The sequence below is a fragment of the Enhydra lutris genome, unplaced genomic scaffold (assembly GCF_002288905.1).
Source record: "Enhydra lutris kenyoni isolate GAN:26980312 unplaced genomic scaffold, ASM228890v2 scaffoldscaffold9, whole genome shotgun sequence".
Classification (NCBI taxonomy): domain Eukaryota; kingdom Metazoa; phylum Chordata; class Mammalia; order Carnivora; family Mustelidae; genus Enhydra; species Enhydra lutris.
Genome location: NW_019154093.1, coordinates 75,515,081 through 75,539,820, shown reverse-complemented (window position 1 = coordinate 75,539,820; position 24,740 = coordinate 75,515,081). Strand labels below are relative to the sequence as shown.

Genomic DNA, 24,740 nt, shown 5'->3' with positions numbered 1-24,740 from the left:
GGTGGATTCGGAGGGAAGGGCTGGGAGGGCCAGAGGAGTGGGAGGCTGCTGTCTCCCACTGGGAGCTAAGAGCAGGGAGAGGAAAACTTGGGAGGGTGTGAGAGTGGGACTGAGAGTTGCTGCCTGCCCTTGAGAGGCCAAAAGACCTAAAGGGAGCAAAATCGTGTTAGGTAGAGCAGAGCAATGGAGTTAATAAAGGACATTTTACTCTTCAATCCTGTCTAATATCTTTGCATGCCAGAGGATTAATGCTGGTTTCCTTCTAAGTTGAGCTCCTGTTTGCAAAGGATCATGACCACATCACTCAGACCAGCTTCAGTAGAGACGGGGAAAATGAATTAAGAAATGAAGACTAGAAAGACCATTCGCCCATGGGGAGTCACCCTTGCAACCCTGGCATTTTTGCCCAGATCCCCTCTGAAATTTCCCCATCCCCATGTTCTCTGTAACCCCTGGATGAGCTGCCCTATTTTCCTAGCTCACCCTACTAGATGGTCACCTTCTCCTTTCAAAGTCTGCCACAATGTGGCTCCACTCTACTCCCCAACCCATCACTTCCACATTAGTGCCAACTTCTCGCTCCCGTTTTCTGTGTATCTGTCTGTGACACTACCCCCCACTCTCACCTATTTAAGTTATACCCTTTAAGGCCTAGTTCAAACTCCCCTCCCTGAAGCATTTCGGCTCTCCCACAACAGAAAGCATCGGTCCCTTCTGTCTCCTTACTTCTTTGTGTAACACTTCTTTATGGTACTTTTTATAAGTTCTTTGTGACCTCCGAGTCTCTGGCCCTATTCAGGCCCTTTACTTGTATGCTAGATTCCGTCCATGTGGCCCTATTCAGTTTGCCTCCTCTGTGGGCTACGCCCACTAGGGCACCAACATGTGCTGTTACAGTCCACACACACACAGGTATCTCCAATGACCTTCACGTTCTCCTTGGCCAACCCCTCCTCATCTCCTGACCTCATGATGGAGTCCCTGAACTTCTCTATCTACAATCAATGCTAAGGTCCTAACGCTAGGTCCATGTTCCTAAACATTCAACGCTGAATCTCCCGTCCAGGTCTCTTCATCTGAATTCCAGACACTGACCCAACTACCTACGGTGCAACTCCAGGACCTGACCCATCCCTGACACTTAGTCTATTCAAAAATGGAAATCCCAAACCTGCTCCTGCCACAATCTTTACTATCTTGATTACTGGCAAGAAATCTGGGGGGTCATCCTCCACTCAAGAGGTCTTGGTGGCTCTACTTTCTCCTAACTGCTCTTCACAGGCTATTGTCAACTCAGCAGCCAGAGTGTCCTGATGAGAGGCTGAGTCAGATCATGCTCTTTGTACCTATTGCTAAAGTCCCTTCTGTGGTCCTCACGCAGCCAACGCTAGTACTTTGACACGTAGGCACACGTCCACCTCATGGCATTTGAAGACCCTTCCCGACGCACGAAGGCCATTCTTTCCTCCCAGCAGCTGTGTGGGCTGCACATTTCACACATTTACACAAAGAGGAGCTTCAACAAGGATAGAAACCTTCAACCCACTGCAACATTCTCTCTGCCCAGCACTCTGAAGCTCCTATCCCATTAACTCTTCTCCACAGCACTCCTCATTGCGCGTACACACGCACGTGTTCTGTCTCCTGCCAAAGATTCCACGAGGGAAAAGGTTGTGTTTTGTATTGTTCACCGCTGTATCCCCAACATGCAGATCGGAACCTAGCATAGAGTGGAAGCACCTAACTATTTGCTGATAGGCCCCTAAGGATCATCTGCTTTTTATGTCCTACAAGAATTTTTAAATGGTTGAAAAGTAAGCACAAGAACTTGCACATGGTTAAGCAAAACAAAAAGACAAACACATTGAAAACAACAGCTCAAAATAAGAGTCACATCACTGCTTAAAACGGGAAGGTTTATTAAGGTTTTTCCTCAAGAGGAACAGCCAAGCCCATGCTTCTTAAGAGAAGCAATTAGCAGGAAATGTATGTCACACCTTGAGCCCAGAACCACAGGAGGCTTCTTCTTAAAAAGCCAGAGCTATATCCCCCAATTACCTTTTAAAGCTCTTCTTAATGTCTGCAAAACAGAATCCATGTCGCCTTCCCAGAAAACCGAACTAGGCATCTAGTTCAAAGTCTCCAACTGTTCTCAACAAGAATATTTAAGTTAAGACACGGCATTAAATAAATGGACTGTGCATTCAGCGAACCCAAGATGAAACTGCAGTAAAAAAAAATTTCATATTCAATGTAATGTCTGTACTACATTTTCAAGAATACCTTGCATTTTTTACATTTTGGGGGAATAGAAGTACTAAAAGCTTGGTGGTTGTACTACCTCAAAGCTCACATTCATTTCCTTCCCTGCACAAGATGGGCTTTTTCCAGATCCTGGACAAGTAGCCAAACCACTCTGCCCTTTTAAGTTTGGAGCCGAGCCAAGAGGGGCTATTTTAATACATATTTAAGTAGCACCTTAAATTAAGTACAAGACCCAAATAAAACAAAAGGTTATTTTACAAGCTATATTCTTCCTCCACATACCAATCTCTTCACACGCTGGTTTTCATTACACACATACAACTTATAAGAGCATATTTTAGGTCTTCTAGCTTTCTACTGTGATTGCTTAACAAGGAAAATACTGAGGTAATCTTTCTTTCTGTTTCTCAGTCCTAAAAACAAAAATCAGATATACGACCTGACAAATATGTGTACCTAATGAGAAAAAAGAGGCAAAAATACTTAAACCTGGGCAGGTCCAGGTAATGGAGAACGTTCCTGTATAGAGAAAAATAGCTTCAGACCAAGTAACCTGTTTTAATAACGCTGGTAATAAGGTAAAGATCAGTGCCTTCCCAAAGATTAATTTTTCCTAAGTACGTTCTAACTGCAAAGAAGCAGACTGTTTCACTGAGGGGTAAAAGGTGGTCAGTTATGATGGCAGATCAAGATGCCAAAGAGAGATTACTTGAAAGCTGTGGGGGAAAGAGAGTAACATACCAACACCCATATTTCTCCAAACGTTCCTAAGAGAACTCTGTGACCACAGTTTAATAAATTACAGCATTTTCATATCTTTGATGAATTTCTTACCTATCTTTCCTGCCCGGTAGATTGCAAATTCTTGAGGAAAGGCCTTTATGCTTTTTTGTGAAGCAAGCAGCGTTTTATATATAAGAACAAATGGATTGAATTCATACCATTCATTCAAGGCTTGTAGAAGGATTTAGCTGATACTGAAGCTCCCCCTCGTGGAGGGTAGAATGATAGATTATGTATTTACTGTTTAAAACTAGATTGTTTGGGGGCACTAGTTAAGCCATTAGTCATTTGTTTTAATGGGGGGAAAATGATCAATTATGATATCAGGCCTCCTTTAAATTATATACGTTACTCATCTGCCAAAGGCATCGTACTTTAAAGAGTCACAAATACAAATGTCGTGTCGGTTCTTGGATACTTATCATATGAGATTCATATATAATATCCTTGAGCTTTTTTTGACTTTTTTTTTTTTTGACTTTTCAGCTATAAAAAATACATCAACTACATCTTATTTTGGGGCCCCTTCCCCTCTGGAACGAAGACTACAGAGTCCACAGGGACAAGATGAAAGCACACGCATCTCCCTTTCTGACAAGCTACCGTTGTGCCTCACTCAGCAGCGGCAGGTTCCCTGGCAACAGCACGCATGTCCCTGACTTCAGCAGGTCCTGCTGGGACATCTCCTCACAGTCCTATCGCATCCCGAGTGGACTGTGCAAGATGTGACCAAGGAATCCAGCACTGTCTTTCTCTCCCACGTTCTAAAACTGAGGACAAACTGATGCTTTAGTCCAGCAGATTCTAACTTGGGAGTTACTCTTACTTAATGATTTTGTACCTATCTGGCAAATAACACCACAACCTATGGAACAGGTAATATTTAGCGATTTTTACTGATGTGTGAGATGTTTGTCTATGATTTTAAGTCCAAAGGAATGTCTGAGAGGTGAGTCTTCAAGCAGAATGGCTCCAAAGGACCTTAAATTATGTTACCTTGACCTGGACAAACTGGCCCTAATGCTTCACTTATTTATTTTTAATTTATTGCATTTATTAGATTTTTGGCCCCTTAATCCCAGGCATACGTGTAACTGGATCAGTAGATGGAAAGTATTAGTTAACTAAATTTATTAGAAACTCAAAAGAATACAATTTCCAAAAAAAAATTTTTTTAAAACAATATTTTAACATTTTCTCATGTTGGTCAGAGTTTACATTTGAAATCTTATTCCTAAATCTGAATTTAGTAACCGATGGCCTGACCACATTCCCGGAAAGTCTCAGCAAGGTCTGAACACTACTTCACACCTGGTTGCAGCGAGACAGTATCTAGATCCCTGAGCAGTGATGTAGACTTTCTAGGACTAGTCTTCTCCTCAGTATTCAGGGACAAGGCACAGGGTTTTCTCAGCTTGTTTCTTTCCTTCGCCAGCACTTAACTGGCTGACAAGCTATTCTGCTCTACCTCTATGGAGAACACGTAAATCATACTGATACCCTAGATCCATGTCCTCATCGAGCGCCATCTTTGTAAAAACAGAAACAACTGGGAAGGAAAAGAAAAGCACCACTATATAGCCAGCTAAAATTTTAACTTAGCGATTTTTTCCATACTACGACTACTATACTACCTCATATATAGTCGAAGCAAAAGCAACTGACACATTCTTTGTATGCTTTTTCACTTTTTCCCACTTTTCTCAAATTCTTCAATCTATTATAAAGCAAATCTGAATATTTTTACATAACATTTCATTGGTGGGCTTATGCCCAACAAATTAACAATGACAAAAGGATTCCCTTGATGAAATTACAAGCTGTGGAAGATTTTAAATAGTAAAGTTAACCCCTGATACAGTATTAAACTTATTTTTACATATAAAAATAATACACAGTGGGATATCTTATTCAATAAGATACAATCTTTAAGATCAAGAGAGAATATACAAAACTATTCTATGTAGTCTGATGTAGTCTGCTGTATAGGAGGAATAAATACATCTAGAACAGAAAGTGTGAGGTCTGTTCTTAGAGAAATTACTAATGACTTAGGGGTTTAAAGCCAAGTGTTCTGTAGGTACAGGCAGAAAGGAACTACTGCATTTAAAACAATGTGGCCATTATAAAATAAAAGCCTTAAATCTATAAACAATAACAAAAACACACAAACCAAATGAAAATGTACTAAAATTTAATCATCCATAAAAGCTGTAATTTAATCTGACAGTAAAACACAAGAAGCAATATTAGAGTTGGTTTAGTATATTATATATTTTAGCTTTGAAAGCCATAGAAATCAGTTATCCCAGTTTTTTTTCCTATAAAAGACCCATTTTTCCAAAGCATTATGCACAATTTTAATTAGAATATAATGACAGAATGATAGTTCATAATTTTTAAATATAAAATGAAGTCAATGACTCAAAAAGTTATCTGCTGCAATGAGTTTGAGGGAAAATTTCATAATCTATATCATTACAGATATAAAGTATAATGGTTCAACTTTTAGTGCTTGACAGGGAAGAATCATGATAAAAAGGTCAATATGAAATCATCTGATTATAGTAGCAATATCTAACATTTGAAATGCATCCATGCTCTTTTGTATAATCATATTAGACTCAAGTATATTTATTTTCACATCTGTTATAACTGCTATTGCAAAGGAGAAATACTATTGTCTTATTTTCCAAGAGATATACACAGAGCAATTTTTTTTTCTCCAGGGAATTTGTGCAAACCAATATAAGATTTAAATTCTTCACATAATATATAAAACAGGAGAAGCCTCTTCAGATTTAATTTTTTGAAGTCTGGAATGCTGGCACTTCCCAATTAGGCAACAGTTCTTCATTCCTGTAATCTAGAACATTGAACAGATATATATTTATATATATACATAGATATGGCTAACCTCTTGATGTCAGAAGATGGTAGTGAACAAGCAGATAATCATATAGAAAGAAACAGATATGGGCTGATTGTTACTAGACAACTAAATTATACTAAACAGCTACAGTAACAGGGCCATTTTAGTTTTATTAATTTCACCATCTGACAGTCCTATGTGTAAAAAGGAAAACAGTCATTATTTTATTTCTATCCCATTATCATCTTTTTTTTTTCCCCAAAAAGGAAATGACACCTGTGTATAAAATTTCTTTATCCAATCATTTCAGGACTATGGAGTATTAGGATTACCACTTTTTTTTAAAGATTTTATTTATTTTAGAGAGCGAGTGAGCGAGTGTGCACACAAATGGGAGGAGGGGTGGGGAGAGAGAGAGCGAATCCCTTAAGCACACTCCATGCTGAGCATGGTGCCCGATGCTAGGGCTCGTCGGAGGGGCTCAATTTCATGACCCTGAGATCATGACCTGAGCTGAAACCAAGAGTCAGACGCTTAACCGACTGAGCCATGCAGGTGTCCCTAGGATTACCACCTCTAATACAGGTTAGGACCAGAAGAGATGACACAGAAAGAGCTGACCCCCATATGCAAGGGCAGAAGGCTCCACATTAGTTGTACTGCTCAGCAGAAAAGAACTAGGTTAAAGGAAGAATTTCCTCTTCGAGTCTTTAGAAGTGGGACATACTAAAAAGAGATTAATATGTTTCAATACAATCTTGCTTAAAGGGCAAGGTCAGATACACTGCCCTTATGGTTCATGTACTCTTACTAAAAACATACATAGCTACTTAAATTTACCCCTGATCTTGGTACTTTTCAAGTGGAATGGCATGGCACTTCCAGTCTATAATCACTCTGTGATTTCTTTGCTCTGCCAAATATTCTGACTGCTAACTGACCCACCATTTGGTATTTTCAAACACTCACAGAGATCTCAGGTGACTTATTAAATATATTGTTAGGCCGAGTTACATATCAGAGCCTAAGAATTTATACAACCAGGATGAAAATCTCATTTCTAGATGAAGGCCAAGATTTCTCTTCTCTCAGGTAATACACAATATACTGCAGGGTGTATATGAATGAATTTTCGTAACAGGCCAGGAGATGGCACCTCTTCCTTTAAACATAAGCTAGAACATTTTCTAGAGAACTGGAAATTAAACTAGGGTCAGCTAAGGTAATGGCATCAGCAAGTCAATCAACTATAGTTGACTTAAGTAAGAGAGTTAGGTGATATAGCTCAGAATAGGAACTGGAGTCCTATTTTCCTTACCTTTGCACCCTTACCTAAACAAACACCAGCAAATTTTAAAATAATCACCTTCAGGGAGCTAATGATTTATAGTTATTGAGTCAAGATTTCACTAAAAGCGTAAAGCAAACATCTGACCAGAATCTGTCTTTCTTAAATCCAATCAGAAGCAATCCCGTGCTGTTCCCTCCTTTCTCCCCATTTTCCTTGACCTTCATTTAGGAGGGGAGGGTACCAAGAAAATTAAACTAAATTAAAGGGGGGTACAATTACACAGTTGTTTCCCTGAAGAGAGAGATTCATCTAGGTCTCTAAGGAAGCACATATTCATTAATTTGGTGCTCTGGAACAGGTAATCTGCTTGATGGACCCAAGAGACTAACAAGACTAAGTGTAACCAACTCTCAAGTGGGAACAGTAGACATTTCTCTAACTGGACCTAGATTAGTAATATGCACATAACCAGCATCAAATGACCTCATAAAATCACTTCATGAAAATATCCCATTATGGTGTAGTTTGTAGAGTTCGTGAAGATAAGTAGACACTGTTCAGGGGATTTCATATACATAATTAGAGAAAAACACATGGTTCCCGCAGGGCGTGGTTTTTCACTTGACAGGCAGCTTCAATGCTGCCACTAATTTCTCTCCAGTGGGGTCACTTTAATGAAAACTTAAATGGTACTAAAGTCAACTATACTTAGAAGTCTACAGACAAAACATTTCAAAGAAGTCAAACTAGACCCGAGAGGAAATGACTACCAAAACATAGCATCAGACAGCCAGCAGAATGGCTTGAGTTAAAAAGACTGACAACACCAACTCTGGGGAGGACGTGGAACTCATCAGCTGCTAGCAAGTGTATAAATTGGTCCAATTGCCTTGAAAAACCTTTTAGCAGTATCTACTAAAGCTGGTCCTATATATAAGTGTATAGTCTGGCCATTTTGTTCCTAGGTACACACCAAATAGAAATGATGCACGTGTGCATAAAGACTCATGCAAGACTGCACAGAATTATCCATATAGTTCTCAAAAATATAAATGTCCATCAATAGCAAAATACATAAACAGACTGCTAGTACAGTCACGCAATAAAAATGAACTACTGCCATATGGTACTGCAGTTACATCTTTATTAAGATAATTCTTGAAAACATATTTTTGAGTAAAAGCAGCCAGACATAATACCTGTTTTTGTTAATGTTAAGTTCAAAGAGAGGCAAAACCAATGATGGTGTTGGGGATCAGGGCAGGGGTTACACTGGGGGAGGAATGACTATTACTGATACACAAAGGTGTGTTCACTTCGAAATAACACATCAAATGTGCACTTAAGCATTTTGTTTCAGATGAACCACATTCAACTTTAATTTGCCAGGAACTCAGGAGGGACCCTGGAAGGAATTCTATTTTTGGAATACTCGTTCTGTAGCCGGCACTAGGGACACAGCAGTGAACAAAACATCTGTGGTCCTCGCCCTCAGTCAGCTTACAATCTCATACGGAGAGAGACAAATTAGCAATAGATGAACACATCTACAAGCTATATATCACATTTACAAGATGCAGAAACCTGGAAATACCCTAACAAGTGAAATGGGAAGTGGTTAGGGTTGGGGAAAGTCCAAAGTAAGAGCATGAGCAAGGCATTTGTTCTGTTTTCAGTATCTTACCTGGCTCAGAGCTGCTGCTTACTGTGGGTCTAAAGCAGCAGACATGATTTCTTTTTAGGCTTCTTCTTTTCCACTGGTGTTTTTCTATTTATCTGTCTGACCAGGTCATAAAATATCTAAAAAAAAATAAAACAAACAAAAAAAAACACAACACAAGAAAAAAAAGTCTTATTCAACAAACACTTGAGCTCTTGCTCTACAAAACCACCTTGGTTCTGTTAAATGTTATTCTGCTCTTGGATCTGTATTTTGCTGCTTTATCAGCAGGTTTCTTAAAACGTGGCTCTCGGTCAGGGTAAAGCAAGACTTATCAATTTACCATGAGGGAAAAAACTTGCTCTTAGATATTCAATATCGACTTAAGAAAAAAAATTAGTAGTGAAAAACAAGGTAGTGAAAAACAAGGTTAAAAACTTGCTCTTAAATATTCAATATTAACAAGAAAAAAATTAGTAGTGAAAAACAAGGTAGTGACGTTTTATTCCTCATGGAATCTTATATGCTTCAAAACATAATGATTAAGGGAATAGTTGATGGTCAACTTGAATATGAACACATTTATTTTATTTTTTAAAAACTTCAAACTTGGGGTGCCTCGGTGGCTCAGCTGGTTAAGTGTCTGACTCTTGATTTCAGCTCAGGACAGGATCTCAATGTCCTGGGATCAAGCCCCATGACTGGCTTCCCGCTCAGCACAGAGTCTGCTTGTCTCCCTCTCCCTCTGCTCCTCCCTTCGCTCTCATGTGTGCTTGCTTTCTCTCTCTTAAATAAATCTTTAAATGAAAATAAAAAAATTCAAACTTACAGAGAAGTTGCAAGAATACTAAGGACTGGTGTATATTCTTTACCCAAATTCACCAATTAGTAACATTTAGCCATGTGTACTTTATCATTTCTCTCTAAATACATTCTTATTTTCTAAATCATCGGATAGTAGTCTGCATACAACAGGGCCCTTAGTGGTTGAGTGTATATCTTCTAAGAGCAAGGATATTCTTCCATAACCATGTTACAGTTATACATCGAATACATTTAAGCACTGATATGTTACTTTGTATCATCTACAGTGCAGATCCCAATTTTATCAGTTACCCCAATGATGTCCTATATAGAATTCCTGCTCCCCACCCTCAAAGGATTCATCTAGGATCACATACTGCATTTAATTTTCTGTCTCTTTAATCTGTTAAAATCTGGAATAGTTCTTCAGTCTTTGTCTTTCATGACATTGTCATTTCTGAAAAGAGATGGTTAGTAACTTTATATAATTTCCCTCAGTTTGGGTTTGTCTGATCTTTCCTCATGTTAAGATTTATGTATATTTTTGGCTAGAATAGGACAGAAGAGATACCATGTTCCTCTCAAGATACCACATGTAAAAGCATATGATTTCTGTTTGCTGTTTTTGGTGCTATTAATTTTGGCTAAAGTGAAAAAGAGAAAAAGTGTGTGACCCCCAAATGAAGTGACAATCTCTATTAATACATCTTTTTGATTCATTTTGGATGAAAAATGCAAGGCATCAAAGACATAAATACAATAGTATTTATTTCACAGAAGCAGATTATTTTAATTCTGACATGTTTATATGTTTCATAGTGCTAAGTATGCCCAAATATTGGAACAATTAAACAACAGATCAGATGAATTTGGTTCTTTGCTGAAATGCAAATACTTACTTACTAATGACCTGAGAAGCAAAAATCACAGAAACTCTTTACTATGACTCGTCTATAATAAATAGCGCTTTATAAAAGTATTTCAAAAGTGGGGCACCTGGGTGGCTCAGTGGGTTAAGCCGCTGCCTTCGGCTCAGGTCATGATCTCAGGGTCCTGGGATCAAGCCCCGCATCGGGCTCCTTGCTCAGTGGGGAGTCTGCTTCTCTTTCTGCCTCTGCCTGCCTCTCTGCCTGCTTGTGATCTGTCTCTCTCTCTCTCTGTCAAATAAATAAATAAATAAAATCTTTTTTTTAAAAAAAGTATATCAAAAGTTACAGGGACAAACAGCAAAATCTGAATATGCACTGAACAGGGACTGTGCAAATAACAATTTTCTTGATTTTAGTAACTGCATTGTGGTTGCATAAGAAAATGTCTTTGATATAATGGTACATACACTAACGTATTTGGGAGTAAAGGAGTGTGATATGTAAACACTGACAGAATGTTAACTGGTGAATCTGGATGAAGAGTAAACAAATTCTTATTGTTCTTAAATACTTTCAGTAAATTTTAAAAGTAAAATAATTTTTAAAATCATTTTTTAAGATGGTCCTCAGATAAAACAATTTCATGTATTTTTAAAAATGGTCCTAAGATTAAAAGGCTAATTATTAAAAAGGAAAAAAAAAAAAGCCACTATTGAGTGATTTGTCTCAAAGCTTTAAGTGATTCATTTATATTCCTTTCTTTCTGCTCTATCCTCCCCACTGCCATCTTCTTCAAACCATTTAAGTTCTCTATTATGTTATTTCTAAGAAAGCTGAAAACACTGGATTTGCGAACAAAACAGCAGTTTGTTTCACAATTCTGAAACCCTCTAAGAACTTAATATGCATAGCCACGAACAAGTTCTCATTTGTTCCCCAGCCTTAATGCATAAACTATAAGATAAAAAACTAAACGGATAAACTAAAATAGTTAAAGAATCAAAGCCACATGTTTCTTCATGCCAGCCAGTTTGGGGTTTCTGTACTACACTGACTGATTTCACAGTGATATCCTTAATGACTTCTTTGGCAAATGAGGCCCACCTCACTGCAACAGCTGGTTCAGTGATGAAGGCAAGTTCAAGCTATAGTAAGTATTTGGTTAGACACACTCAGAGGCCTCCACCTAGGTCCTTCCTCATCTCTCTGATCCACAAGAAAATCTAAAGGGAACAAAGTATACTTTCCCAATCCTTCTGCCATTACTCAACTGGGATGTCTTGATTCCAATTATGATTCCAGCCTCAGCAAAGAACTGTGATTCCACTTTCAGAACTGGCGTGGATAAGAGTTGAACATGTATACTCTGCTACAGGTGGCAGGAACTAGAGGGTTATTTAGCCAAGCAGTATGTCCCTGTGTGATCTGAAATTTGAATCCAACAGAAATCCCATGTATATTCACAAAGCATTAGCTGTCTGAGGAACTATTAGCTATCAAAGGAACTCTGTAGCTGGATTATCAGGCTACAGAGAAACATTAAAAGAAACTCAAATATTATACGCTAGTTTAAAGTTTGTATGTCCCTCACAAGAGTAAAGAGCCTTAAATAGCTAACATATTCCATATTGTTTTACTGTTCTCCACATTTAATAAACCCTCACATCAAGGTTTAACAACACTGCTGTGAAAACAGAGCTCCGGGGCACTGGAAACTATAATCCAGGAGGCTTAACAAGTAGCAGAGGAGTTCCCACAAACATTTAATGCTTTAAAAGTAAGGAACACCACCAGCCCATGGTGCTCAGTGGATCCTGACCCCACTCAGCCCCAGAGAGCCATGTCCTGTGAACCTGGTGGGCAGGTACCAGTGAGGGTGAGAACAGGGATAGCAAGGAACCAGATCCCTAAGGTCAATCATCCTACAGTGGTGATCCTGCACTACTGTTTCCCTAGCCAACCTCACGCATCATCCTAATGCTTTTTCCCCCAAGATTTATTTATTTGTGAGACAGCGAGCATGCAAGGATGCATAAGCCCCCTCCCAATGCTTTTTATCTCCGTTTTCCTTTTCTCTTTTCTTTTTCTTCCTTCCTTCCTTTCTTTTTTGAGAAAAGACTGTATGAAAACTTAAAATTTTAGGGGCTCAGTTGGTTGAGCATCTGCCTTCAGCTCAGGTCATGATCCTGGTCCTGGGATGGAGCCCTATATCAGGCTCCCTGCTCAGAAGGGAGTCTGCTTCTCCCTCTCCCGCTGTCCCCCCACCTTGTATGAGCGCTCTCTCAAATAAATAAAATTAAAAAAAAAAAAAACACTTAAAATTTTATCATTAGTTACATTTTTCAAAATAACATCTATAAAACTCTAATTCCACAACAGAGAAAGCTAAAGCTAAAAGCGTATCATACTTCCTTTCATTTACTTGGCAATGAAAAAGAAATGACTGCTGAAGATCTCAGTAGGACTTGTTCTCCACTAGGATGTAAACTTCTCTAGGGCAGAAACAGTGTCTGTCTGGATCACTGTTACCCCAGTGCCCGACACACTGCCAGACACACAGGCACACAATCAGTATCTGCTGAATGATGAAATTTATGAATGTTTTATGTACTTACAAAAATTGGTTTTACCTAATAAAGCAAGCTTTAACATTCTTGGTTATTTAAAAAGAGAGGATGTGCAACAAGCTCAATTTTTTTGCCTGTCAGATGTTTAAAGTAACTTAATCATTTTAATCAAACAACAGCCTACAAGCATAATATTAAGTCAAGGAAAAGTGACCTACAGACCCAAAGGCCAGAGAGGAATAGCAAACAAAAACACAGGATGCTGATAACCTAAGGCCCTCATAACTCTCACATATGTTATGAGTGAGCTGAGCTGTCAGATTACCTGTGATGCCACAAATGACAAGCAAACAGGCCAGTGAAGACTTATGCATTACAGGGAAAGGAAAGAAGCCTCCTCTGATTGGTTGGTTCGTTGTTTTAAAAAGCTTATGTTAAATATGTTAAAATTAACAAAAGCAAAGAGAACCTCTTGAGATTTTGGTTGGTTGGTGGTGCTAGTTGGAACTGCACAGATCTTTAGGGATCCAGGAGGGTACTGGACTGACACCCAGTCAGTGGGCATGCTGACTAAGCATGTCCTGTCACAGCTTCGTTTTCAAGATGGTTGGAAGGCTTAAGTCAGAGACGAAAAAAGCCTTGGGCACCTGCCTCATCAGGCCTCAAAAAGTGGGTGAATTCTAGTTCCACGTCTATGCTCAGATTTCTCCCATGAGTTAGAAACCAAAGAAAGGCCCGACTCAAAACATCAAATTCTGGGATACCCATGAGGTATTACCTCATATACCTTTCTGTATAACCTAAGTTCATAAGCTCAATAACTACTTTGATTTTTGTATTTTCCTACTTGACTTTACAACCTATTTACACACATGTGCATAGATAACTGTGCAAGGGTGATAGGACAATCTGCACACACTACCTTCCGGCATATCATTCAGAAGCTTAGCAGGATTTCAAACACATTGTTTAACTTAAACTTTCTCTTTGCCAGTAAGGTAAATATAAGTGTCTTCATCACAACCATCAAAGTGATTTTATGTAAGTGAGGAAATACGGTTTCTAGGAATTACTTAGTGTTCTCTGTACACTGATAGATTCAAGACCAATTAGAAGAACAATTTTTTTTCTTCAAAAAATTTGGTTTTGGCTATTACCTTAAAAGAAAGGTAACTAAAAAGGCACTTATTTGTGCTGTCTAGCAGCTGTAGGTTACCTCGTTAACGTTGATCTTTGACTTTGCAGAAGATTCTAAAAAGGCACAGTTACACCACTGTCTTGCTAAGTTCTGACCCTGTTCTTTGCCAACTACTCGTTCATCTTCCAGGTCACATTTATTGCCAACCAAAATCATTGGAACCTATGGGAAGGAAAAAACACAATATGAGCACTAGCATACTTGTTCCTTAGCCTCTTTTAAGTAAGTAACTACCTGTCACCAATTGAAATCTATTAGTTAGGACAATAAGCTTCACCAAGTGCTTAAAAAATTCTATGTATGCATACTGGGAGAAAGAAGGTAGATAGAACAGGAAGAGACAGAAAAAATATGGAAGAGATGCTACTATGTTCATTAGCTAAATTATTTTAAGGATATAATGGTATAATTCTCATGTGGACTACTAATAATATAGCTGAATTCCAAGTACAAAAATCTGAGGGAAAAGGAACCTCCTGCAATGCAGAGAAGAATGTATTCATTGGGCCTAAGTGCTTCATCTCCCAGGTCCAACAGGTTCCAAAAGTAGTTGGCAAGACCAACAAGGTAACAAGCTCTACTTCTATATTTGACATTAGATCTGAAGACCAGTTTAGGTGAGATATTAAGAAGCAATAACAATTAAAATAGAGCCACAAAGCAGCTATGCCTTCCCTTTTCCCCCATATCAGAAATGTGGCCCCTACTTGCAATAAAACAAGTTGCTAACAAACTGTATAACATCCTTAGATAAAAGGTGTCCACAGAACAGTCATTTGTGAGGTGATGGGCACTATACACAAGAAAGGATTTAAGGGACATGGTGGATTTTGTACCTAAATCAGGCAATTATCACATGTTAAATGACATACTAGACATCAACAAGTCCATCTTTTTTAATTATGACACGAGATGAAGAGATTAACATTACCAGAGTTCAGTGATTTGCATGTAATTGCCTATGAAAACAGAAGTCTCTTTGATAAATTACTCATGGGAAGGAAAAGAAGTATTCACTAGGTTATGGATGATCTTGAGTCATTTGACAGAAATCCCTTCCGCCTACAGTATTACCCAAAGTTAAGGTCCTGAGCAGGTACAAATGTTCCCATTAATAATGAGAAAGAACATGCAAAAACAGAAAGACAGGTACAAATGAAATTTTATATCCCAACTTATACAACTGAAAAGGAACTCTCTGTAGTTCAAAAGTGAGGTAAACATGGAAAATATACATTTCATCTTTGCAAAAAGGCACAACAACAATGACGTTATTCATCAAATAAGACAAGAATTCTGCAACAAAAATAAAATTAAAAAATACAAAAACCCAGTGAATTAAAATCTTTAAAATAATTCAAAGGAAAAAAACTGTAAGTACAAACTATACCAAGAGAATTATTGAAGTGGAAAATACCATTATGGCTCTTACTAATGTTCTTTGAACACTGTTTCTGAAACATAACTACCACCTTTCAAAGCTCAACTCAAGTCCCACTTCTACCAAGTACTCTGACTCCTCTTCCTTCCCTATGCACTTATTAACACACAGCACAATGAATACTTTATCATACATGCCCTCTATCTTAGCATATAATTTGTAGGTAAATTTAGAAAGTTGTAAAATTTTTTTGATCACGACTTTAGATATGTGGTAGCTACCTCCAAATCCTCTTAATAGAAAACAAGACACTTTTCATTTGGACACAGAGAGATAGCAGTATGTCTTACAGTGAGAAGAACAGGGGCACTTGGGTGGCTTAGTCGGTTGAGCATCTGCCTTTGGCTCAAGTTATAATCCTGGGGTCCTTGGATTGAACTCCATGGGCTCCCTGCTCAGCAGGGAGTCTGCTTTTCCCTTCCCCCCTCTGCTCGTGCCCTGTCTCTTTCTTTCTCTCTCAAATAAATTAATACAATCTTTAAAACAAATAGAAAAATACTTACATCTTCTGTGTCCTTAACCCGTAAAATCTGTTCCCTCAGGTCCTGTAAGTCATTAAACGTGGACTGAGCTGTAATAGAATATACTAGTGCAAACCCTTGGCCATTCTTCATATACAAATCCCTCATTGCTGTAAATTGTTCCTATAATAAAAAATGTACAATTATAAGTATGATTTCTTGAATGTACACTGGAACAATTTAAATCTGATTAATCATATAGAAGCTACTGAATTTTTTCTTACATGCTCTCATGACAAGAATATAAGACCTATTACACAGTTTTTAGAAACTTTGAGGTAGATGTTCTTGTTCCCTACTTACACAACTAGAAGCAATGACAATGAACTAAGGAATTAGAAGGGAGATCTTAACCACCTTATCACGTTATACCATGGTTTCTGTGTGGTTTAGAAAACTGTATATAATTCCTTTTTACATATAGATCCTAATTAAATTATTCTGACGCTACTAAAGATGACCTCCAAGAAAGTGCTGTTAGAAAAGAGAAGTCCAAGTACTGAATCCTGAGGCCCTCCAACATTAAGGGGTTGGAGAGATGAAGACAAATCAGGAAAGGAGATTTAGGAATAACCAATGATAGAGGGAGAAAACCAAGCAAATGTTGGTTCCTGGAAGCCAAAGGAATAAAATTTTTACAGAGCATAGTGATCAACTGAGTTGGAGGTTGCTGAAAAGTCCAAGGAAGTTGAGGATACATTCGGAGGACTGATCATAATGATCAGGCCATGGATTTGAAGCTATGTGAAGAGGGGGTTAGGATATGAGGACAATCAAAGATGGTGGGATAAATGGACTGAAGGTTCCAGCGAAGCTTAAAGTATAAAAGGAAGTGAGATAAAACAAGAGGTGGAGAATAGCATGCCTAAAAGTGAGATGAAGGTAGTATTCATATAGTCTGTTATTGGTAATCATATAGTCTACGTAAGACCATTGGCAGGAATGGCTGAAGCAGTATGGAGGTCAATAAACTGGTAGGCTGAGGAAATGGATCATCTATAATATCCATACAGATTTTATTTGAATACTAAAATCACCAAGAATTCTGACAGAAGCAGTGATGAAGAGATTGAGTAAAAATCTTCAAGGAATAAGGAGTGATCTGGGACACAATTAACGAGGATCAACTACTTTCCAAGCTTTATGGAAGGCCCTGGGGACACAGACAACTGAAGAGGCAATTATGACCCAGTACATTGAGCACTAGGATGGGAGAATGACAAGATATTTAAAGGCCCAAAGGAAAGATCTCTATGGTAGGGAAGAAATTCCTTAATTTGGACAAGAAGAACAAAGACCTCCTTCACACTTGTGGAGGCGATGAATGGCAAAAGGAGAAAAGTGCTCTTTAACTCTTGGCATATCTGGGAACGGAGGGGAATGACTGCTGATTCAGAAGCTAAGGAAATTGGGGGGGAATGGCAAAAGGGGGAGATATTTTGAGTCAACAGATATAAGAAAGAGGTAGTTCTAATGACCCCAAGCTTCCTACTGGAATCAAGATCTATTTTCCCACAAAAGAATGGAAAAATACAATATCATTAGCACTACAACTGCTCCAGTCTACTTAAATGCTTTTCTTAATGACATGAAACTTTCTCATCATTTTTATAAAATTATGTGGAAAATTTGTGCTAAATTTTAAACAACTTACAACATTAAAGAATACCATCTATTCTAAAGCTGAGAACTGCCCAACAGGTGAAGTCTACATATATGGAAAAAAAAAGAAAAATCACTTAATATGTGCATTTATGGCAGTATAACAGGAAATCATCAGTAATTAATAACAAAATTATCAAGGAGATGACAAATGAAGGCAATGAAAACACTTGGAGCTCATATATATAACTATATATCACTTGTGTCAAGGGATTTATAATCACTATCTCATTTGATCATCAGAAGCACCCTATGACATACTAATGTCATCATACAGCAGTCATTTAAAGTTGAGAAAAATGAGGCTCAAAATAATCCTAAAGATTTTTGTCAGAAAACATGTACCTGTCAACAGCCCCTTGAGATGTTAAAATACTAATAAAAGGCAAAACCAATTTTGATAAAAATTAGTGACTATGGTGCCAAGAGACACAGTCTTATAGAAACTCAGAGAAATACCTATTTTAACTAAAATTCTGGATTTAAAATAACCCCCCTTTTTTTTAAAGCAGTGATAGGGTAATCCTTTACCTCAATATAGAGAGAAGATAAGCAATGTACACATTCTGTAGGCGAAATCGACACAATGTTAAGAGTAGTATGTGGGTATGAAGTACAGCACAGATGGTTGGAAGCACATAAGAAAATTTAAGAAACCCTACTTTTAGATAATTAGTTCTTAATCAGAACAATTACTTTTACTCAGAGGAATTATTCAGACGATAAAACCTGCTCACCAACTAAAATCTATCAGAAAAAGAGAAAACATCCTTACTGTTCCTGCTGTGTCCAGGATTTCGAGCATACACTGTTGGCAATCTACTTCAACTTGCTGTTGGGGAAGGAAGGAAAAATAAAGAGTAATATCAAAATCAAAACGTCAGTCTAATTTCCTGCCACCTCTTCACTCCAAGTACCTACTAACAACTACAAAGCCTTTTCTCTAGGAGTTTGCTATACTGGCTGAGATTTAACTGGGTACTATAATAAAGAACAGGAGGTCTCAAGCATGTTCTATTAATACTACAGAAGCCAGGATTGTTAATGCTGAGTTTAGATATTTTCTGACCACTATAAATTGAGTAATGATTTTTGCTATTATAAGGCAATGTTCATATCCTCTCATTTAAGAAAAACTGCAACAAACAGGTATAGTTCTAACAGAAATAAAAAATGTAGAAAATTATGTATATATTATCTTCAAAGAAAACAAAGCACAAATGTATTAAATAGCTCAAAATACAGACAAGATTTTAAAGAAAATTCTGCCAATTTACCACGTTCCAACTACTAAAGTTTTACCAAAATATGCCCCAAATTAAATACACAGAAAAATTTTAAGAGATAAGGGGAATGCAGAGGTACTAAAATGAGTAACACTGAACTCACACAGTCCTCAAGACTTTAAGAAAAAGGTACGTCTTTGGAAGAGCTATGTGCATTAGGTGAAATTTTATATTCTAAATTTATATTATATACTGAAATTGTATCTCCCCAGTGTTTTATAAAATAAGAGAAGGTTGGCCTAAAGAAAGTATCAACTATGAACCTTCCTGAACATTTTTAATAAAGAAGTAACCAAGAAAAGTGTCCAATCTTCAACATTCTAGATACAGATCTGTTTGTAGTTACAGCTTAGGCAGCAGCGTCTTGGGGGGCAATTTTAGTACTGCAACACTGCCTTCTAAAAATAAACATATTGACATAAGGCCTATTTTCAATGCTTCTGTGTCAGCTCAGAGATCACTGAGAAGCACCATGGGCAGTGCTACAAACCCACTGTGGCACCACTTACAGGACTCCCGTGGGGACCTGCTCAATCAATCAGTAAGTGCGCATGCTCAAATGAATAATGTGTTAGGTCTGTAGTTTCTCCATGTACCTAGAACACAATTTTATTTCCAATTTGCAGATAACAAAACTGCTCTGCCAGTATGGCTGGATGAGCTTATATAATTTAACAAAACTTATGACACCACTAAAGGTAAATTCTACAACATCTAACAAAGTAATCCTTTCCTATTTGTTGAAAGGTTTAATTCTCTGCCTCCCTCCTTAACATACTTGGGAAATAAAATCATGAAAATTCCCCATAATGCTAGACTAAAATGAAATAAAATAGTATTTTTTAGTCAAGACTAATTTTTTTGTTTTGAATAATCTTCATGTTTTAGAACTTTGGCATTAGAGTCACAATAAAACTGAGCAGAAAATACAGTGTTTCCATATACCCTTCTCCGACTCCCCACTAGCCTCTCCTACCATCAGCCTCCCACACCAGACTGGTACATGTATTACACTTAGTGAACCTAAGTAGAAACATCATTATTATGCAAAGTCCATAGTCTACTTTATGGGTTTACTCTTGGTGTAATATATTCTATGGGTTGGGAAAATGTGTAATGACATGTATCTACCATTATAGTATCATATAGAACCCAATATCAAATTTCTTATAGTCTTAAGATATATAGTCTAAAATCTCTTAAAGTTATTATAAAACTAAACCAAAATAAAAACTTTTGGTCACTGGTTAACTTCGAGCATAAAAATGATCTTAATTTTCACAAAAAGAGTTGTCAAAAATATACCTAGTCTACATTAAAAATACCCTCTACCAGGAGAATGTGTACACTAAAGAACAGATTACTAATCAGTAACAGAACATAGAGCTCTCTGTAGCTAAGTAGTATTTTATGAGAAATACTCTGTCCTGGTAAAACTTTTAAAAACAGTTACAGAAGATTTATATCACTTTGCAAAAAAGATTTTTAAAAAGCAATTCTGTGGATCAAGTTTTAAAGTCCTAAGAAACTATTTGTAAGCATGCGTACACAAGTTTCACATTTTACCTTTCTGTAAGAATCTTCTATCGTTGGGTCATATTTTTCAACAAAAATTCCCTGAACAAACTGAACTGTCTAGAAAAAAAAAAAGCAGAGAAAAGTTAAGTACTTAAAAGAAAAATCAAATCTTCCATAATGCTACTTATACCATTATAAAATGATAAAGACTAAATGAAATTACGTGAAAATTCTGGGTAAATATGCAGATGTACGGTCTCATTATTTTTCAATACAAGGATACACCCATACCTAAGAGGGCACATTGAGAAAGGAGATGGTCATGTTAAAGGCTGTCAGCAATGCTGCAGCCAACTCCCACTGTGAAATAATTACTATATTGTTTCAAAACACAACAAAGATACAAATAAGGACACATATCCTAATTAATGAAAAAAATGAAAATTTACTAGTATTTAAACTCCTAATACCTCTTTATGTATCTATAGTAACTTTTATTTCATGCTTTTAAAGGAATGAGACAAAAGGTTCTAAATCTTCCAGAATCTTAAAACAGTCTCATTGTGGGGGAAAAGAGAAAAGGAAATTAAAAAGTACCGAATTTACTAAATTTATAGTCATATCCAAGTTCTATGTTCTCTCTAGAAGTAGTTATTTTTCCCATCTGCCAGCTGAGATTCCAAATATACAACCTTTTTGCTTCCGAAGCCTTACTTTTTTCATTGGAAATACTGCTTACTCATCTTTTCCAGATTACCTACTTCTCCCTCTAAGATTTCTAAAAACACAGACTTCACACTAGGTATCTTATCATTTGGTAAATAAAAAGAAGTACTGAAGATGGTTGTGAAATACTGCCTGGACAGCTTTAAAATAGGGTCTGGTACATTGCCACATAAAAGTAAGGAAAGGTAAGAATGTGGCCTGAGGTCACCTACACTTAAATTATGCACTGTTTTAGCTTGAGCTAAATACATTAAATGGAATATAGTAAACTTCAAACTTCTTCCTCTTACTAAGCTCCTGTTCTTCAAAGGGAACTCAGGATATAATTATACCAAAAACTTTAATCATTATTTTTATCAAGGATTCAATCATCTCATCATCTTAGTACTACGTAGAATTCGATCATGGAAAACTTCCTAACATGCTTATACTAGAACAGAGGTTCTCAAAATGTGGTCCAGAGCAGATGTTTAGGAAAAAACCTACTGTCCTCATTATACCACGACACAGTTGCTTTTCTCATAAATTTATAGTGTTTTTCCAAAGGGTATATAACATATGCTATAGCTAGACACTAGATGCAGAAGCTGGTATGAGAATCTAAGTGCTTTCTATAAAGCCCATTGTTAGAGACTAGCACAAATAAAAAACAATCTCCCACCTTTCACTTCCTTCTTCATAAAGCAAGCTTTCATTATTTCTCTGAATCTCATCTCAGTTCTCAGGGACATCTCATTCAATGATACCGACTTTTATTTTATAAAAGTCCTCCTCTACCTTCTTTACCTACTGTCCTTTCTGTGTTAAAATCAAAAACAGAGACAAGCCTGAAAATTCCCTGAGCAGATAAAACCAGTTTAGTCATGTAAACAAAGCTTAATTTAGCTTATTTAGCAAAGCTAAATTGACCTAGAGGTCATTTCTTGCTTATGCCTCTGGAAATCAAAAGCAAAACATACAGTTTCCCAAGGTTGCTATGAGGTAACCATTAACCAATTCTCTATCATTTAAAGAAAATTCTAACACAATAACCAGTCACTGAAGAGTCACTGCTTTCTCACTCTATCAGCTGCTTTATTATAACAATATACCCCTGAGACTCATTCCATGTTCTGGTTTGAAGGTTCCCGGTTTGCAAACTTTTTGGTGTGTGCACAATGAACTTACTAATTGTTGCTTCAATGATTCATTAATTTTAGTTCTGTTATTTCTTGAACTTTTGACACCTGTAACAATTACTCCCTTCCTCTCCAATATCACCACTGTCCTTTCCACGGGATTACTGCCTCCAGCACACAAACCATTTGCTCTACCATCTCCCACCCAGAAATAAAAATTTCCCTTAACTCAACTACTCCTCCAGCTTCACCCCCTCTCTCTGCTCCCTCTGATAATCAGACTTCTTCATCTGTCTACAATCGTGGTTCTGTTTCTTCAGCACTCACTTACTACACAACCTACCCCAGCACAGTTATGGCACTATCGCCTTACTGAAGCTTGCTTTTAACAAGTCCAGCTACCTCCGTGTTTTCTGTATCATCTCTTTCCTCTCTCCTTTAAACCTGACTTCTGGGCAGTCAAGTAAAGATGCTTTCCTTACATTCAAGTATAAGATGTACTCTTCTATGCTGGATCCTTCAATCCTATCTACTCTTTAAAGGTTGAGAGGTATTCAGAGCTCAGTCCTGAGTTGTTCTTTCTCTAATCTCTCCCTAGACAACTTCACTTATTCCTATGGATTTTTTTTTTTTTAAAGTTAATACCATGGGCATAGGATAAAACACAAAAGACACAAAAGAGTATGCAGTAGTAACCAACCCTACCTATCACGTTTGTTCCCAATTATCTAATTCTACCCCCAAGTAACCAGTATAGTTTATTTAACCTTGCAGAGATGGTATCTACATTTTATACTATCTTACTTCTCACCCTCCCTTTTTCTTTGTTATCAAACGATCATCTACACTGTGTGGTACCTTCTTGCCCCCTAAATAATACATCTGAGATATCACTATATATCAGTATATACAGAGCTGCTGCATTCTTTTTAATAGTTATATATTATTCTACTCAAAATGTGTATTAAAAACTCACCTTTAACCAACCCTTACTGGTAGACATTTAGGTTGTTTCCAAACTCTTACCACTGTAAGGAATGTTGCAATCGATAACCTTGACCATGTTATTCTGTATATATGAACTTTTATGTGAAATTTCAAGAGACTTGCTGAATTAAAGTTATATACATTTAATTTTTTAAGTTTTTTTTTTTTTAATTTAAGTAATCTATATATCCAGTGTGGGGCTCAAACTCACAACCCCACGATCAAGAGTCACATGCTCTTCCAACTGAGCCAGCCAGGTGCCCTGAATACATGCATCTAAAATGACAGATATTCTCATTCACCACAGAGGTACTAATTTATAGGTACTAATTTAAAAGTAACATAATTCTCATGAAATTAAATACTGCTGATATATACATGGTGCCCCAAATCATGTAAGTCTCTTTTAAGGTTATTATCTTGAGGAACTAAGTACTTATTTGATGTATTTACTTTAACATCTCACATAACCAAATTTGACATGACTTTTGATTTTTATTTTCAGATCTGCTCATTCTCCAGTAATTCACTTTTACTTAAATGATCCATCCATAAAATTAGTAGTTCAACAACTAGAACTTTGGGAATCATCCTCAACAACTCCTTCTCTCCTAGTCCTCAAACCAATCCAGCACCAAGTTATTTAATTCTCAAAGCATCTACTCTTCTCTCCTTCATTGCCACAGCCCCAATATAAGGTTCCACACAATAATCTGGGGTTCAGCATTAACTCCCAACTGGTCTCCCGTGTCCACTCAGCTTCTCTTCTAAATCACTCCACACTGAACAAAGTATTCTCTTTAAAACATGTATCTAATCCTGTCAACACCCCTCCCACCTCCCAGCCCCTCAAAAAAACCAAAAACAAAAACACTTTCAATGGGTTCTCACAACATTAGGTAAGTGTCAAGTTCTCATATGGCCTTCAAGTCATGATGTGGTCCCTGCTTCTCACTTCATTTCCCTCTACTTGCCTTCCAGTTCACTCATGCTACAGCACCTGGGACCCATTCTTAGTTGTTCAAATGCTAACTGACGTTCATTTGTCCTAGCAGCCTCTCTTAACAGTCTGTACTTTTCTTTCAAAGTATCTCTTTCACAATTATAATGAGGTAGTTCTTCATTTAACTTTGTAATTATTCTATCTCTTCCACTACATGGTAAGCTCTGAG

At 37.3% G+C, this 24,740-nt stretch overlaps 1 protein-coding gene across 4 annotated transcripts in view; it reads right to left on the bottom strand.

Annotated features, from left to right (window-relative positions):
- Nucleotides 1-4,226: 4,226 nt before the first annotated feature.
- The window catches only part of LOC111143648 (RAP1A, member of RAS oncogene family), a 78,416-nt gene continuing 57,902 nt past the window's right edge, over nucleotides 4,227-24,740 (bottom strand). Inside the window, exons 1-7 of one of the 4 annotated variants that reach the window (XM_022497468.1) lie at nucleotides 22,125-22,249; nucleotides 20,786-20,854; nucleotides 18,709-18,765; nucleotides 16,254-16,394; nucleotides 14,328-14,471; nucleotides 8,896-9,011; nucleotides 4,227-5,914 (exon numbers count right to left, since the gene is read on the bottom strand). In XM_022497468.1, the coding sequence (XP_022353176.1) occupies nucleotides 8,925-9,011; nucleotides 14,328-14,471; nucleotides 16,254-16,394; nucleotides 18,709-18,738 (402 nt within the window). In that variant the 5' untranslated portion in view covers nucleotides 18,739-18,765; nucleotides 20,786-20,854; nucleotides 22,125-22,249 and the 3' untranslated portion in view covers nucleotides 4,227-5,914; nucleotides 8,896-8,924. Of the gene's footprint in view, nucleotides 5,915-8,895; nucleotides 9,012-14,327; nucleotides 14,472-16,253; nucleotides 16,395-18,708; nucleotides 18,766-20,785; nucleotides 20,855-22,124; nucleotides 22,250-24,740 lie in introns of those variants that run through there. The other 3 variants (XM_022497467.1, XM_022497469.1, XM_022497470.1) reach the window with 3 other exon arrangements.